The sequence below is a fragment of the Schistocerca piceifrons genome, chromosome 1, assembly GCF_021461385.2.
Source record: "Schistocerca piceifrons isolate TAMUIC-IGC-003096 chromosome 1, iqSchPice1.1, whole genome shotgun sequence".
In the NCBI taxonomy this organism is placed as follows: domain Eukaryota; kingdom Metazoa; phylum Arthropoda; class Insecta; order Orthoptera; family Acrididae; genus Schistocerca; species Schistocerca piceifrons.
In genome coordinates, this window is record NC_060138.1 from 809,989,292 (window position 1) to 810,004,729 (window position 15,438).

Consider the following 15,438-nt stretch of genomic DNA (forward strand, 5'->3'; position numbering starts at 1 on the left):
GTGATTCCAATTAAAAGGACAGACACAAGTGATAGAACGCATGAAGTGTATTATTAACGGGCAAGAATACTGACTTGCAAAAATCGTATTAATTTTCCTGTTCATTGACTTGATTGCCCCTGTGTTAAAAGAAGGGTTCATAAGACGTTCCGCCTCTTGACAAAATGTTCCGACTCTTACCGGCTTTCAAAAATGTAACAAAAATACGCTTTTACGACAGTATCAGACTTCCTGCCAGAGTGATGGGACAGTAAGGTTGTTGGAGTTAGGTAGGTTGTTGGGGTGCTGGGTGTAGGAGCCGTCGATCGCAGGCGCCGGTGAGGGCTGCCACAGTGAGCAGCAGGAGGGTGCGCGGCGCCGGGTACACCGTGTGGCGCAGAGAGACGCCGCAGCCAGCAGTGAGGGGTGAGGGGTGGGGGGGGGGAGCCCCCGCTGTGCGCCGCGCGGCCCTCAGCAGCAGCCGCGGCCGGCGGGGGCGGGCACCTCTCGCGGCGCCGGCGCCAGCGCGCCGCCCCACGGCTGCCACGCATGCGAGTGCCGCCTGTCGCCCGCCGACTGGTGCCGGATGCGGCGCTCTGCAACACACACCGTGCCTACATTCTACTTGGTAAACAGAACTGTATGTCCAGCTGTAGTGACAACCTGCTCGATCACGTGACTGGCCACAACAACGCTCCAGCTAATGTGAAACCACAATGCTTATATTCATCACTGAATTATAACATACACAAACACGAAAGCTTAGAGTGAAGAAATGATAAGAAGTTTGGAAGTTAAGAAGCAGGTATCAAATACCTACGAAAATATAGAAAACTAACAAAAACAACATGGAAATGACGACTGGTATTGTGACTATTGTCGCACATCCTATCTAAATACATGATTGCGAAAATAGGCCGAAAAACCAGATTTTCGGGATCTCTGGGAAAAGAAATCAAAAGCAAAGTAGATTAGAGACATTAAAGAAAAATAAAAACACACAACTTAAAAGCGGAAGAAGCAGCAAAATGTAATATTTTTTAAGAAAAATTATAACTGTCGAACGATTCCAAGACAGTAGCAGTAAGAGAAAATGTGTGAAGTAGCGTGAAGAAAGATAGAGTCATGGTCCAATCATGAAAGAATCATGGAGGGAAAAGAAGACAGTAAACGATAAGGAACTGAAAAGCGTATGTGATTCCCAGCTGGCCAAAGAATAAGGGAAACAAAACACGCTAACTTAACGACGGAGACAGTGTGGCTCTCCTAAGAGTCGTTAGACCAATTTTCTGTAGCATTTCAGCACAGAATTGTCGTTTCACTTGTGCGGCGTGCAGGTGCAGTCACCCCAAATAAATACTGCCCACAGAGTGCTTCATGCGATGCCGAGTATTCACATTAGAAACAAAATTATTTTTGTGTGGAATTTCAAGTGTCGATTAAACACAGGATTACCCAATAAGTCTTGTGTGATAGTCCAAAGAAGTTTCCCGTGATTCATTCCATATTGCAACATGGCTGCTTTCGGCTGCGTTTTTGAACATATTCCAAATGGTGACTATGATACTGTTTGATACTGAATGGCAAGTTCCACGTACCTATAATTCATGGAACTAGTACCAATCTGAAGTGTATATGCATAGCTTCGTATCGTATTTGTTTTGCATGTTGCTATTCGAGTTGTTATGTAATTATTCACCTATTCTCGTTTTTTATTTGTAGTTCACTGCTGCTAACTGAATTTACATATTGCTATTTTGCAATATAGGGACCGTGAGTGGAGCCTTGGACGCTAGAAAATGGAGTGCCAAGTGGAGAAACCGGTACATTTCCGACATATTCTTCTGTTTTAGTTCAATAACGTGGTGACAGCAGCGGAGGCAGTCAGAAACGTTTGCGCCATGTATGAGGATAATGCCATTGGACACAGCACGGCAAGCCGGCCGGAGTGGCCGAGCGGTTCTAGGCTCTACAGTCTGGAACCGCGCGACCGCTACGGTCGCAGGTTCGAATCCTGCCTCGGGCATGGATGTGTGTGGTGTCCTAAGGTTAGTTAGGTTTAAGTAGTTCTAAGTTCTAGGGGACTAATGACCTCAGACGTTAAGTCCCATAGTGCTCAGAACCATTTGCACCATTTGAACAGCACGGCAAAAAAACGGATTTCTCGTTTTAAGGACGAACGTTTTGACGTCAGTGACTTTCCACGTTCAGGAAGACCTTCGGGGTCTGACGAAGATCGTTTAAACACATTAATTCACAATTCTCAACGTCAGTGTACTCAAGAGCTGGCAAATGTGATCAACTATGCTCATTCCACCGTCGTGGGGCATTTCCATGCAATGGGGAAGGTTCAAAAATCGGCGTACTGCATCATCACGTGGTCTAAGCCAAAAGTACAAAAATGAGCAGATGGCCATATGTGCAACTCTGCTTGCCCGACGTCCAGTAGCTGCTGAACAATATCGACCACTCCTATCCTACATCGTTACTGGTTTCGAGAAATGGGGTGTTTATACTAAAGAAAAGAAAAAGAAAAGAATGGTTGAGCCCAAACAAAGCAGCAGTTCCCCATACAATGATCTGCACTTCTCCACAAAAGATAATGTTATGTATTTCGTGGAACAGTGACGGTTTGGTGTACTACGAATTGCTTCCCAGAGGTGTAATCATCACAGCGGAAATGTATTGACAACAACTGAAACGTCTTGCAGTCAAGATCCAAGAACACCGGCCACAAAGATGGCTACTCAACAATAACACCCGCCCGCATTGTGCTAGACTGTCAAGAAGCGCTAGGCAGGAATTGGCCTGACAACTCATTCCGCACCCACTTTACTGACCTGATCGTGCACCCTCATATTTTCACCTTCTTCGGCTCTATCGAACAACATCCAAGGAACCCCCTTTCCTGATGAAGATGCGCTCCGAAAACGGCTCGACGCGTTCTTCGCCTCAAAACCACGTGATTTATTATCCCAGCGTTGGCAAACTGTTGCAAATTGTGAAGGAGATTATATTATTGATGAGCAACGTGTCTGTTATGTGTACAATTATTAAACTTACGGCAAAATGCTGCGAACTTTTGCACCAACCCAATAGTTACAGCCATGTCTGTTAGACGATATCGCCCTTCACGTTTCCTTTAAATTTGTTATAACTTAACAGGAGATAAGCCTTTGGTTTTCCTACCACGCCTCTGTTGTATTGTGCGTACTTGTTGAAGGCATTCATGCCGACAGAGGAAAGGATTATCATTGCCTCTTCTCTTTAAATAATTTTTAATGATGGTCAAGATCTCTATGTCCTTAAAATAACTGATAATTCTGTGCAACAAATTTTGCAATATTTTTATTTATGGTATCTTTTTCTCTTTCGTTACAATTACTGAAGCATCCTTTAGTTTTTTTAAGTACTTTTCATTTCCTGTCAAATAACCGTTCTGTAGGTACCTCACCTCATGCTCTCATTCCACATTGCTTACCATGTAACGAACTCTTGAGGTACAGAGGAGTTTTTCACTGCATGAGTAGCATGGCGGCTAACGAAGTCAAAAGAACCACTAACGCTTTGAAGATACACAGAAAGTCGTGCAAGTTAGTTAAGAAAAAAAAACTGCGCAGAGCTGGAAGGGGCCGTTTCATCTAAGCCAATGACACCCGGTAAAAAGAGTAACAAACTTGGACTCATTTCAACAAGACGCTATTGTCGCCACGTATATGGATATTACAAAAGAGAAGAATAACCAACCACAAAAAAACACAGTGTTTTACCCTTCGTTAGGCAGAATTATTAATTGGCAGCAAGACTTCTTAGTTTGAGGGTGTCCAGAGCCCTCGGTTTTCGGTACAAAAAAAATAATGAGTGTAAAATTATAATGGAGAGAATTGATGTCGTTGAGTCACGTTGCCGATTTTTAAGAGATATTGTTAAAGTGCCGATTAAAGACTTTGTGTCGTTCGACGATACATCGATAAACGCCGGTCATTCCTTCAGGAAAGGCAGAACTGATGATTGAATGTGTGGAAGGTGTGCTGTTCCCGCCGGAAAGGGCGCAGGAATTATTGTCTCATATCCCCAGCTTCATATGGTTTCGAATCGAACTGCCTCCTTGTTCAGAAATCGACGAAATCAAGCGTCTACCACGTGGAGATGAACCACGATAGTTTTCTACAGTGGTCCAAGGAGCGACTACCGGAAAACTTTTCAGTCGGCCCTCTGTCATTGTGTAGCACGTCTGCATGTCGCTAAAACTCTATTTTGTGTTTTGGTCACATTGAAAATCAGTACGAACGAACATGTGGCTTTTGAGTAATACTGTATTTCGATTAATTACATGCCTTCGCATTCAACATAAAAACATGGAAATGAGTCGAGCTCATTAACGGAAACGAATAAACCAAGAATAATAAAAAATCACTGACAAAATTAACGTCACGGAATTCAGCGCTGCAGCTAGAAGAGGGCACTTCACAGCGCTCCTGACAGCCTGTGTGTCAACCCCGCTAACGTCTGCGAAACGACCAGCTGATCCTCTGACGCTTACACGAATGCGTGATGTCTGTTCTGTCGGACGCATTCATACAACTGATTCGCCAATGGGTAATGGCTCTCCCTTCTTCAGTACGGATGCACAAGTAGGTCCGATCTTCTGCGGGAATGTTAGAGCAGCGAGCATGGAGGAAATGGACAGGTCTGCGGATACATGACGCTGGGTGGAAATGTGGGTTGGCCACGAGGCATGTCGAGATAATCCGGGCAATTGCTCCAACACTGTCCTGGATGGCGCAGTGCTTAAAGCAACTGCCTAGTAAGCATGAGATCACAGTTTCGAATCCCGGTCCGCGTCGCCGCTGATTTCGAGTAATGTCCCGATGCAGCCGACCTCAGTAAACCCTTCCATTTCCTTTCCTTTCTCCCCCCCCCCTCCTCACACTCCTTCAACCTACGCACGTGACGAGTGTCATGGTTCTCTCTTCGTCATCGCTACACAGCCCCCTTTGGGAAAGCGGAGCATCCTCCTCGAATGATTCACAAAGCACCGTCCATGAATCGTAACGGGAAGTCTATCCGTCGTCCATAACTAGTATGGCGTTGTATCAGAGTCGGCGAAGCTTCCGGTGGAAGCTGATTGGTGACGGGTGGAAGTTTCGTCTGGTTGTGTGGAAGATGCGTATGCAAAGATAGTTGTATAACGAACACTGGTTTCACTATCAATTGAGGCAGTTTCTTCTTGCCTTTTACGAGAATTTCACATGTTTTCTCACCAGAATAAGGCAGTGTCAGTGGCAGTTTGCATGCGCACGGTATTGCAACTCTTAATGTACGAAGGGTTACTGAGTACTATGGCGTGATGCTTGTCGCGACCAGATCTGCGTCATCCTCTCTCTGAGGTGGGCGATGAATTCTGGCGTATTAGTGTCGCCCATCGAAAACGCGCTTGAATGGACGAACCCATCGGGAAGCCGTAGGACTTCCCCATATACTTGCTCTGCTGGCGAGGCGTTCAGCTCAGGTTTGCGCATGTTGCGTAGGCTGAGCAAAACCAATGGTAAGGCAGATGTCCATTGTCGTATTGGCGCATCTTTAAGCGACCGGTCCAGCGCTCAACCATTCCATTACTGTCAGGGTGGTAATTCACTCTCCTGGGCAATTAGGTCGGTTTCGAACTGCTGCCCTCTGCTATTTACAGTGGACAGCCAAAGCGCGATATCCAGTGCGACAGAAACGCAATGGTTATCGTCTCAGGTTGAATGTTATCCACCGTAATGGCTTCTGGTCAGCGCGTGAAACAATCTATTACCACCGGAAGGAAACTTTATCCTATTGAGGGAGGCAGATGACCTATTACATCAGTTCGAACATGCACGAATCATGGTATCATGCATGGAAAATTATCTATCAGTACATGAACATGGCAAGAAATCTTGCTGTGCTAGCACTGTATGAATGCGTGAACCCCACGTTCGGCAGTTCTTTTGTATCCCAGGCCGCACAAAAAGGCTAGCTATTAGTTTAATTGTTGCCTTCACGCCTTATGCCTGAGATGTGTAAGCCTTGAAAGACTTACTTGTGTAGCGCCGAAGGGAGGACCCGACTAGTTTTCCCGTTCGAAATCTCAGTGTATTACTTGGCACCTGTTGCTGGAACGTCGACAGGCTAAAGTTGAAGACCATGTGTAGAATTTGAAATAAAATCCTGGTCATTGGAGCACAGGTTAGAATTTATGTGTGGCTACTTGGAGAATGAACCAGCTGTAAGAATGCGATCGGTCATTCACGATTGTCACAGTGAAGGAGATTTTTATCATGCCTTCCTCGCAGCATATTGGTCTCAAGCTACACAAGATCGAGTAAAGCATAGCATCATAATGCTGAATCATTTCGAACAATCTGAATTTTCCAGTCTTGTGAAATATTTTGAAGACATGTTGCACAAGAATCAGTACCTGTCAAACCCATACAGCCCCTCAGAACTCATCCGCATTTGCTTAATCAAACTGCCTGAACATTTACGACATATTATTTTAGCAGGACGTTGCAAAGAAGACATTGAAGCTTTTCAGGGACTGTTACAAGAACTGTAAATTGACACTGACAATCGGGGAACGCGAAAACGGGAGCACAACAATTACAGATCACATCCGTCACAATTCCGTGATGACAGAAATAATATACGACAAGGCTATTCTTTCAACGTAAATCGTGACCGAAACAGACACCACCCGTATGACAACCGTTGGCAGAGTAGTAATAATTACAGGGAAAGATCACCTCTCCACGGTAATGACTATCACAGAGACAATCAGAGAAACAGACAATATGGGAACCAAAATAATTATTATCAAGGGAGACAGAATAACTTCAGATGCAATGGTCCAGCGCGCAGTTACGATTCAGGGAGAAATTCTCCTCCACGTGACCGACAAGAAAGAAACTATGGAATCTACCGACATGACGACAGACGATATGATCGTAACGACAGACCTGAATTGCATCAGAACTGGCGGGATTCAAACAGAGCAGAACCCTCTCGACAAGGTGAATTTGTAGAAGTTAGGTCTCCAAATTCCAATAACGACGCGCGCCAACAAAGACACAATAGGCAATGACTCATACCGCTGGCAGCCACAAAACGTACTTATGAAACTGACGACGCAGCTGCCGTAGCTAGTAATTACGTAAAAATGGAAGACATTAGGGACATCTTACTCCAGGAACACGACGTAAAAAATAACAACATTGCATATCCTGTGATTCACATTACTGTAAATGACGTAAAATTTACGGCAGTACTTGACTCTGGCAGTCCCATTTCAGTAATTAGTGAAACAGCTTTTAGAAAATGCAACATATCGAACGATTGCCCCACACTTCCGTTACGTAAGATTAAATTACAAGGTGAAATCTTTGGAAAAAGTGTAGATGTACGCCAACAAACCAATTTAGAATTCTTTTGCCAAAGCCACAGCTTCTCTATGAACTTTCTTCTTGTTGCATTATTGTCGACGGAAATTATATTGGGAGTAGACTTTTTGAATGAATACAAAGCAATCTTAAACTTTCACGATGCTGAAATAAGTTTAGAGAAGGAGGGTAAGTGAATAGCTTTGAAATTTGAAGATTGGCTCTCAAACCATGACGAGGAAATTAATCGGCTTTACCTTCTGTTAGACAACAGTTCGGAATTTTCTACGGAACTAGACACTAACAATCACTCTGCAAGTACTGACAGGGCTGATATCGACGGCATATTTGAAAATAATGAGTTAATTCAGAATAAAATTCAAACAATTGAGAATTGTAATGACACTGATAGGCAGGACCTTTTTGAGATTTTACAAGCACATTCCACAGTTTTTACTCACAAAACAGGAACAATCAAGGGATTTCAATACCAATTTCGTGTTCGTCAGCATACTAAATTTTGTGTTAGACCATACGTAATTCCAGCACATTATAGGGACCGTGTTAGAACAGAAATACAATCTATGCTTGACGAGGGCATTATTGAGCCTGCAGTAAGCTCATACAACAATCCATTACATGTTGTTGAGAAGAAAAATGGATCGATCAGGCTTGTCTTAGATTCGAGACAAATCAATACTATCATTATTCCTGAAACAGACATGCCGTAAACGTTGGAAGAACTTCTTCAAAATTTTAATGGTGTAAAAGTGTTGTCTTCCATTGATCTCAGATTCAGCTTTTATCACATCGAACTTCATCCAGACTGTAGAAAATACACAGCTTTCCTTTGTTTCGGCGTTTGTTATCAGTTTCGGAAACTTCCTTTTGGTTTGAACATTTCTTCGGCAGCATTCATTCGTGGGCTAAATTCCATATTACCTGAGTTCTTAAAACGTCACATCACCTTATATGTGGATGATATTCTAATAGCAGAAGCTTCATGGGAACAACATAATCGCATCCTCAACAGTTTGTTACGTATTTTTGCAGAATCTGGAATTACAGTTAACTTGGCAAAGTCTGAATTCGGTAGGTGAAAGGTGAGGTTTTTGGGACATATTATTTCTTCTGAAGGCATTCAGCCGGATCCTGAAAAGTTAGAAGCAATCAGAGCCATTCCAGTTCCATCCACAAAAAAACAAGTCCGCAGTTTTCTAGGTCTCGTAAATTTTTCCCGTCGTTTTCTGAATATGCAAATTCTTGTTACACCAAAACTTTGTTCTCTCACTGGAAAAAATACTATTTGGAACTGGGACGAACAAGCACAGTTGGAATTCAATTCTTTGAAAGAATCGCTACTTAACGCGCCAATACCAGCTCATCCAGATCTGTCACAAGATTTCTGCCTTAGCACGGATTCTTCTAAAGTCGGTCTTGGTGCCCATTTATTTCAAGAAGCCATAGAAAATGACACTACCATTCAGAAAACCATTGCTTTTGCTAGCCGAGTGCTAACAAAATCTGAAAAAAATTATTCCGTTACTGAGTTAGAAGCTTTAGCTATCGTTTGGGCATTTAACAAATTCCGTTTCTTTCTTTCTGGTAAGCACGTAAAAGTACACAGTGATCATCGTGCATTACAATTTCTTATGTCTTCAAAATTAAATCATGACAGGTTAAAACGTTGGGCGTTGTTTCTGCAAGAATTCCACTTCACAATAGTCTACATTCCCGGCAAGGAGAACATTGTTGCGGACGCACTGTCACGCGCACCACATCTTTAAAGGACATTGCTCATGAACAAAATAAAGATCCGATTTGGAAAGACATCAAGAGCAAATGGCATGAAAAGACACACACACAGATTCGGCATTATTATCTGGTTAGAAACAACATACTGTTCGAACGCTGCACTGTTGATGACAAGCTATGGGTACTTTGCATTCCTGACGATTTTGTTAATAAGCTCATTTGGTACATTCATTTCAGCTATGCACATTTTGGCCCACGAAAATGTTATCATATTCTTCGAACGACTTGTTATTTTAACAATATGGAAAAGAGAATTCGAAGAGCCTTGTCTATTTGTAAACTTTGTCAAAAGGCGAAACCAACTACTATCTCCTATCGTGCTCCGCTGTTTCCTATCATTCCTTCCAAATTAAAAGAATTTGCTGCTGTTGATCTCTCGGGACTGCTTGTCAGAACATCTAATGGATTTTCGTACGTTCTAGTCGCTGTTGAACTTACTTCAAAATTTGTTTCTTTCACACCGTTACGTAAAGCCACTGGACGGTCTGTATCCAACGCCTTTGTTAAAAATTTCTTACGTGAAGTTGGACACGTTAGTAAAGTCATTTCAGATAACGGACCGCAATTCAGATCTGCTGTTTGGTCACGCATGCTTCGGAATCATAAAATCAAACCTGTTTTTATTTCATTGTACTCACCACATTGTAACCCCTCCGAACGGATTATGAAAGAAATCAATAAGCTTTGCAGACTTTATTGTCACAGAAAGCATCAGCATTGGGACAGATATTTACACTTATTTCAAAATGTGCTGAATGAAATGCCTCATGACTCCGCTGCTTTACCACCTACTCTTGTACTGAAGAATGAAGAACCACTGAACAGAATCAGAGTGCTTGTACCTTTCCCGAATACACGTAAACTTGGACACAAAGACATAATAGATCTGGCTATTAAAAATATAAAATCTGCAGCAGACAAAAGGAGAAAACTACACGGTAAAGCAAATGCAAAGAAATTATATACTGGTCAGAAAGTTCTCAGTAAAGCTCATTCATTGTCACACTAGAAGAAACACTTGAGTCACAAATTCTTTCAAGTTTACAATGGACCTTACAGAATCCGACGTATACCACATGATAATTGCGTTGAAGTTGAAACGCTGCGTACTAGGAAGAGTAAAGGTTTACACCACATTTCACATGTAAAACCGTTTATTGAAAGATAATCTGCTTTTTAACTTTGTCTTTGCCATATAACTTTTCACTTTACATTGCTAGTAGGCTTTGTCAGACTTAGAATCTGTTAATATGCAACAATGTTTGAAGTTAAATATCCAGTCAAGAACCAAGAGAACTTATTTCAACAGAAATTATGAATGCATTGTTATAGTGAACAGATGACACAATGTTGTCATTTGTACATTCTTGCTTGTTAGTTGCATGATTATGTAACAACTATAAGACTCACATACTTAGAACATTTACCAGTACTGCTAATGAGATTTTAATACAACATTTTGGTTTACTTGAAATTTGGTGTATCATGAGGTAAGTACATTGGCTTCAGCAGAACTTTGCTTACAGAGGACGATAACTACGACATTTCCACAGAGACTATCTTACACCAAGACGCACATTCAGCGCTACAGGACACGTATTTGAGTGATTAATTTTGTACTTAAATCATTTATTTTTAAAGATATTTGAAGTACAATGATACAAAGGTTTTCTGTGATACATTTCATTTCATTGCTGTAATCTGTAACACCTGAGGGTATAATTACATTAATCCTCAGGGGGGGTACAAGCCTACTTTGTGTACCATGTGTTTGGCAAGCACAAGGAGCCCTAGCTAATATGGTATTTGCCTATACAACTTTACACATCGGTACCATATTTCTCTAACACAGAATTACACAGCTATCTGATCATTTAACAGAGAAAGAAACTTTTTTTACTACATCAGTGACAGATGTTTACGTAATTACACAGTTGGATAACTTCACACTTATGAAATTGTATTTTGTCTGTACTTTGTGAAATGCTCATATTTTTCCGGAACCATTGTGATACCATGAGAGCTTTGAATGATGTATTTGGTAAGGGAGCATGATTTTTAAAGTAAGTTTGAGGTAAATGACACCACTGACATGAGCAGAGAATTTTTTTTTACGTTTTGACATTATTGCAGAAAGCTACGACGTTTTCGAGATTTGACTGAGGTGTTATGATGTTATATTTACGATGACGATGTGTATTATGCTGTTGAGGTATGTTTATGATCAATAAGCTGATGCTATATAAGGAATGTGATTACATGTTTATATGTATATGAATAATGAATAGAAGTTAGGGACTCTGGTTTGTGAAAAAGGATGTTGGAAACCGAGAATCGTACTTTAAGAGTTATGAAATGTATGTAAATGCGTGAGTGTATTACAATGCCGACGAAAATTTCTTGGACACTGTTATATCAATAGGATTTTGTTTCTACACATTTGTAACGCAAATTCTCAACCTGTGATTTTTTTTCAGTAAGAAAGGTAAGCGACCTTGACGTAATGCGTTTTGGACGCCCAGCTGAGAGGTAGTCGTCTGACAAAAGAAAGCCATTAGGTGCAAAAAAAAAAAAGAGGCCATTATCCTCGCTTTTGTCATTTCTTTGTCGAAAGCATCGCAAATACGACACGCTCAAACTTGAAAACATATGATAACACTGTGGCGCTCTTAATTTATTATATTTACTGAAATGTCTAATGAAATGACGAGAAATATTTTATGTCTATACACCTGATTATGACTACTGTCTTTCTAGTTGAGAGATTTTCTGTACTGCCTTATGAAATGCCATATGGCTAATGAATGATGTTTCATGCCTTCCTTTGTACATATTTGCTCATTTTCTTTAATATCTAGTTTCTAGCTGCACTGCTGCATTGGTTATTATAAAATTTTATAGATGTGCTAATATAAATAATTTCTGTCTACAGATCGAGTAAATAATAATTTTTTTTAAAAAATGAGGGAGCACAAAAAGACATTTACCTTCACAGGAACTGCATTCATAATTTTCTTTTCAAGTACTTGGTAATTTATTTTGTTGAATAAGTTGTGGTGCACCACTTTAATTACATAGACATTAAGATGTGATTATACATTTCCCTTATCAGCATTGTTGTCTTTACTGTAATATTTTTCTGCTTGAGCGTTGTCATGTTTAGATATAATTTATTGCTTTTGCTTCTGCTGTTTGCCAGGCATAGTGCTACTAAATTTCACTTTACATTACTCCGTTAAGCCAGTTTTACTACTGATTTATTTTTCTTGTTTGCTGCTCATTGTGTAATATTAGTTGTAATATTGCTGATTGCTTGGCCAATTTGAATATTTTGTCATTGCTGTTTGTGTTAATTGTTTTGTACTGCTGCATTGCCTTGTCCCTTAGTTTAGCATCTGAGCTCAGTAGATTTAAGTTAGCTTAAAATGGGGTAGGCTATATAAGAGAATGAGTTATGACGAATTGGAAGAAATGCATTGAGAAGCTATAAGAAAATGGTTTGGCCAAAAAAGTAGTGTACAGTGGGGAAAAACTATTTTTGAAAGAGGATATGAACAAAAAAGTAGGGTTTAGAGACAACAAGTTTAGGTCGGATTTTCTTGGAAATAAATGATGTAAGATAATGGAAAATAAATAATGAGGTAAAAAATATGTGAACATATAAATACAGAAAGCATGCTTGGATAGGATGTTTTGGTGGAAACAAATGTTGAAATAAGACGAAAGTTCTATGGAATGAAGTTTTAGGTTGGACTGCAGTACCAAATGTTACACTGAAAACAAACCCTGTCCTTTCCATTGTTTATCCCCCTATGTGTTTGTGTACTCTTGTATATTTCTGTTTTTCCTGTCTTTATGTGTTTAGCTAATAAGAGTTATGTTGTAGAATTTTTCTAATAATATGTTATTTTCTTTGTAAAGATGTTTAGACATTATTTATTCTGTTTTGTTTTAATGCTCACATGTGAAGTTGATGTTTCGAAAGTTATTCAGACCTTTTATGTATGTACTTAAAAGTCCTGTAACACTGATGTATATGTTATTTCGATTCTTTTGTAAAGTTTGTTACTACAAATGTTATCTGTATTGTTACGTTCTTTAATGATGTATTTTGTACCTTTCTTATTGTATTCTTATGTTATAAAATTTTAATTGACACCAGTTCATCAAATTAAGTAACTTGTAAGTTACATTTCACTGCACACGTTTCTGTGGTCATAGTATATGGACAATATGTGAGAAGTAGGGACTGATAGTGTTTGCACGTGTGTTAATAATTCAGCAAGGGACTGGATAACAGCATTGCTGGTTCTAAGGACAATTCCAGAAACTTTGTGAGTGCACAAGTTGTGGTTTATGGACTTGCTATATTCTCCACAAGACTCTTCGATGGTGATTGTGCACCTGCACAGTCGCAACAGATGGCTGCTAGCTATCTCTACGAGGACTACAGTGGGTCTACACCTTTGATGACTCACCAACACCATTATTTCTACAAGGACTGCGGTGGGTCTGCACCTCTGGTGGCCCACCAATACCGTAATCTCTAACAAGACTGCAGTGGTCTGTTCTGTGATGACCTACCTACCAATATTCCTCAAAACTTCGACTGACTCTGCGGTGGGTTTGCTCTGTTGTGGCCCATTACCTGTCTGCATGTCAAGAGTCAGCACTGTCTTTCCATTGGAAGGACAACACTACTTCTTCAAGACAGCATAGAAATCCACTACTTCTGTGTGTATTTTCTTTTACTGGCCAGACTTTGAGAAAAACACTGCTATTTTACTGTGATGAACGATCAGGACTGTCTTTATGGACTGTGAGAAAATTTTAGCTTTTGACCAACAATGTATCAATAAGTGTGTGCATTTGATATCTTTGTTATTGTAATTATGAAAAATTTTATCAAATCATTATTGGCCACTGCCCAAAACAATTTGTAAAATTTTTTGTGGGTAGCATGGGGGCTATGTAAGTAGGCTGTTTAGGTTTTCTTTTGGTAACGCCACGTAGCGCTCTGTGTGAGAATCACTGGCTGTGCTGTGTGCAATCTGTGGCTGGTTTGCATTGTTGTCTGCCATTGTAGTGTTGGGCAGCTGGGCTGTTAACAGCGCGTAGCGTTGCGCAGTTGGAGGTGAGCCGCCAGCAGTGGTGGATGTGGGGAGAGAGATGGCGGAGTTTGGAAATTTGTAAGACTGGATGTCATGATCTGTTATGTATATTATGATTTTCCAACACTATTAAGGTAAATACATTGTTTGTTCTCTACTAAAATCTTTAATTTCCTAACTATGCCTATCAGTAGTTAGTGCCTTCCGTAGTTTGAATCTTTTATTTAGCTGGCAGTAGTGGCGCTCGCTGTTTTGCAGTAGTTCGAGTAACGAAGATTTTTGGTGAGGTAAGTGATTTGTCAAAGGTATAGGTTAATGTTAGTCAGGGCCATTCTTTTGTAGGGATTTTTGAAAGTCAGATTGCGTTGCGCTAAAAATATTGTGTGTCAGGTTAAGCACAGTCCTGTATAATTTTTCTAAGGGGACGTTTCAATCCTCAAGTTCCCGGACAGAATCTTGCACTTGGGCTTGCTGTGAAAACTCAGCTGTCTTCATGATATCTCAACCGGGACAGGCAGTTTCAACTACATCGTCAATTCTTGATATATGCCTTACATCAGTGGTGAATTGCGCCACGTATTGCAATTGACTGTATTGTGTCAGGGAACATTTCCTATTACTTCATCGAAAGGCATAGGTTACGAGTTTATGGTATGTTTCAATTACGAAATCTCTCGCTTTCAGTTGTGTACGAAAATATTTAATGCAGTTATAAAACGCCAACAACTCGCTACCATATGCACTCCATTGTTGCCGAGCCAGAGTGAGTTTTCGTGAAAAGAATGCCAGTCTACATACTGTTACAATGCAACACCTATTGCCATTTGGTTAAAATCAGCCGTATGTACTACACTTTTCTTAGCTGCTATGAAAGCGTTTTCCACTGACGTTGTCCATTGCACTGGAGCTTAGCTTTTAACCTTAGGACCAGGTAAAGCTGTGGTAAGAACCACTTGAAATTTGCCATGTGAGGTAGATGAAGTGGGTAAAACTTAAGAACTCCCAGGAATCTTCACACTTCTTAAAACAGCTTCGATTTTCTGCAGTAATGGCAGTGATCTGGCTGATGTTATGAAGTGGCCTTTGGCAACTCTTCAGATCTCTAAAGAAATGAATATATCTTCAAGATA

General features: G+C 40.6%; 1 protein-coding gene across 1 annotated transcript in view; it reads right to left on the reverse strand.

Annotated features, from left to right (window-relative positions):
* Positions 1-450: 450 nt before the first annotated feature.
* The window catches only part of LOC124775332 (fibrillin-3-like), a 198,434-nt gene continuing 183,446 nt past the window's right edge, over positions 451-15,438 (reverse strand). Inside the window, exon 20 of the mRNA XM_047250166.1 lies at positions 451-575. Coding sequence (XP_047106122.1) covers positions 451-575 — 125 coding nt within the window. The remainder of the gene's footprint in view (positions 576-15,438) is intronic.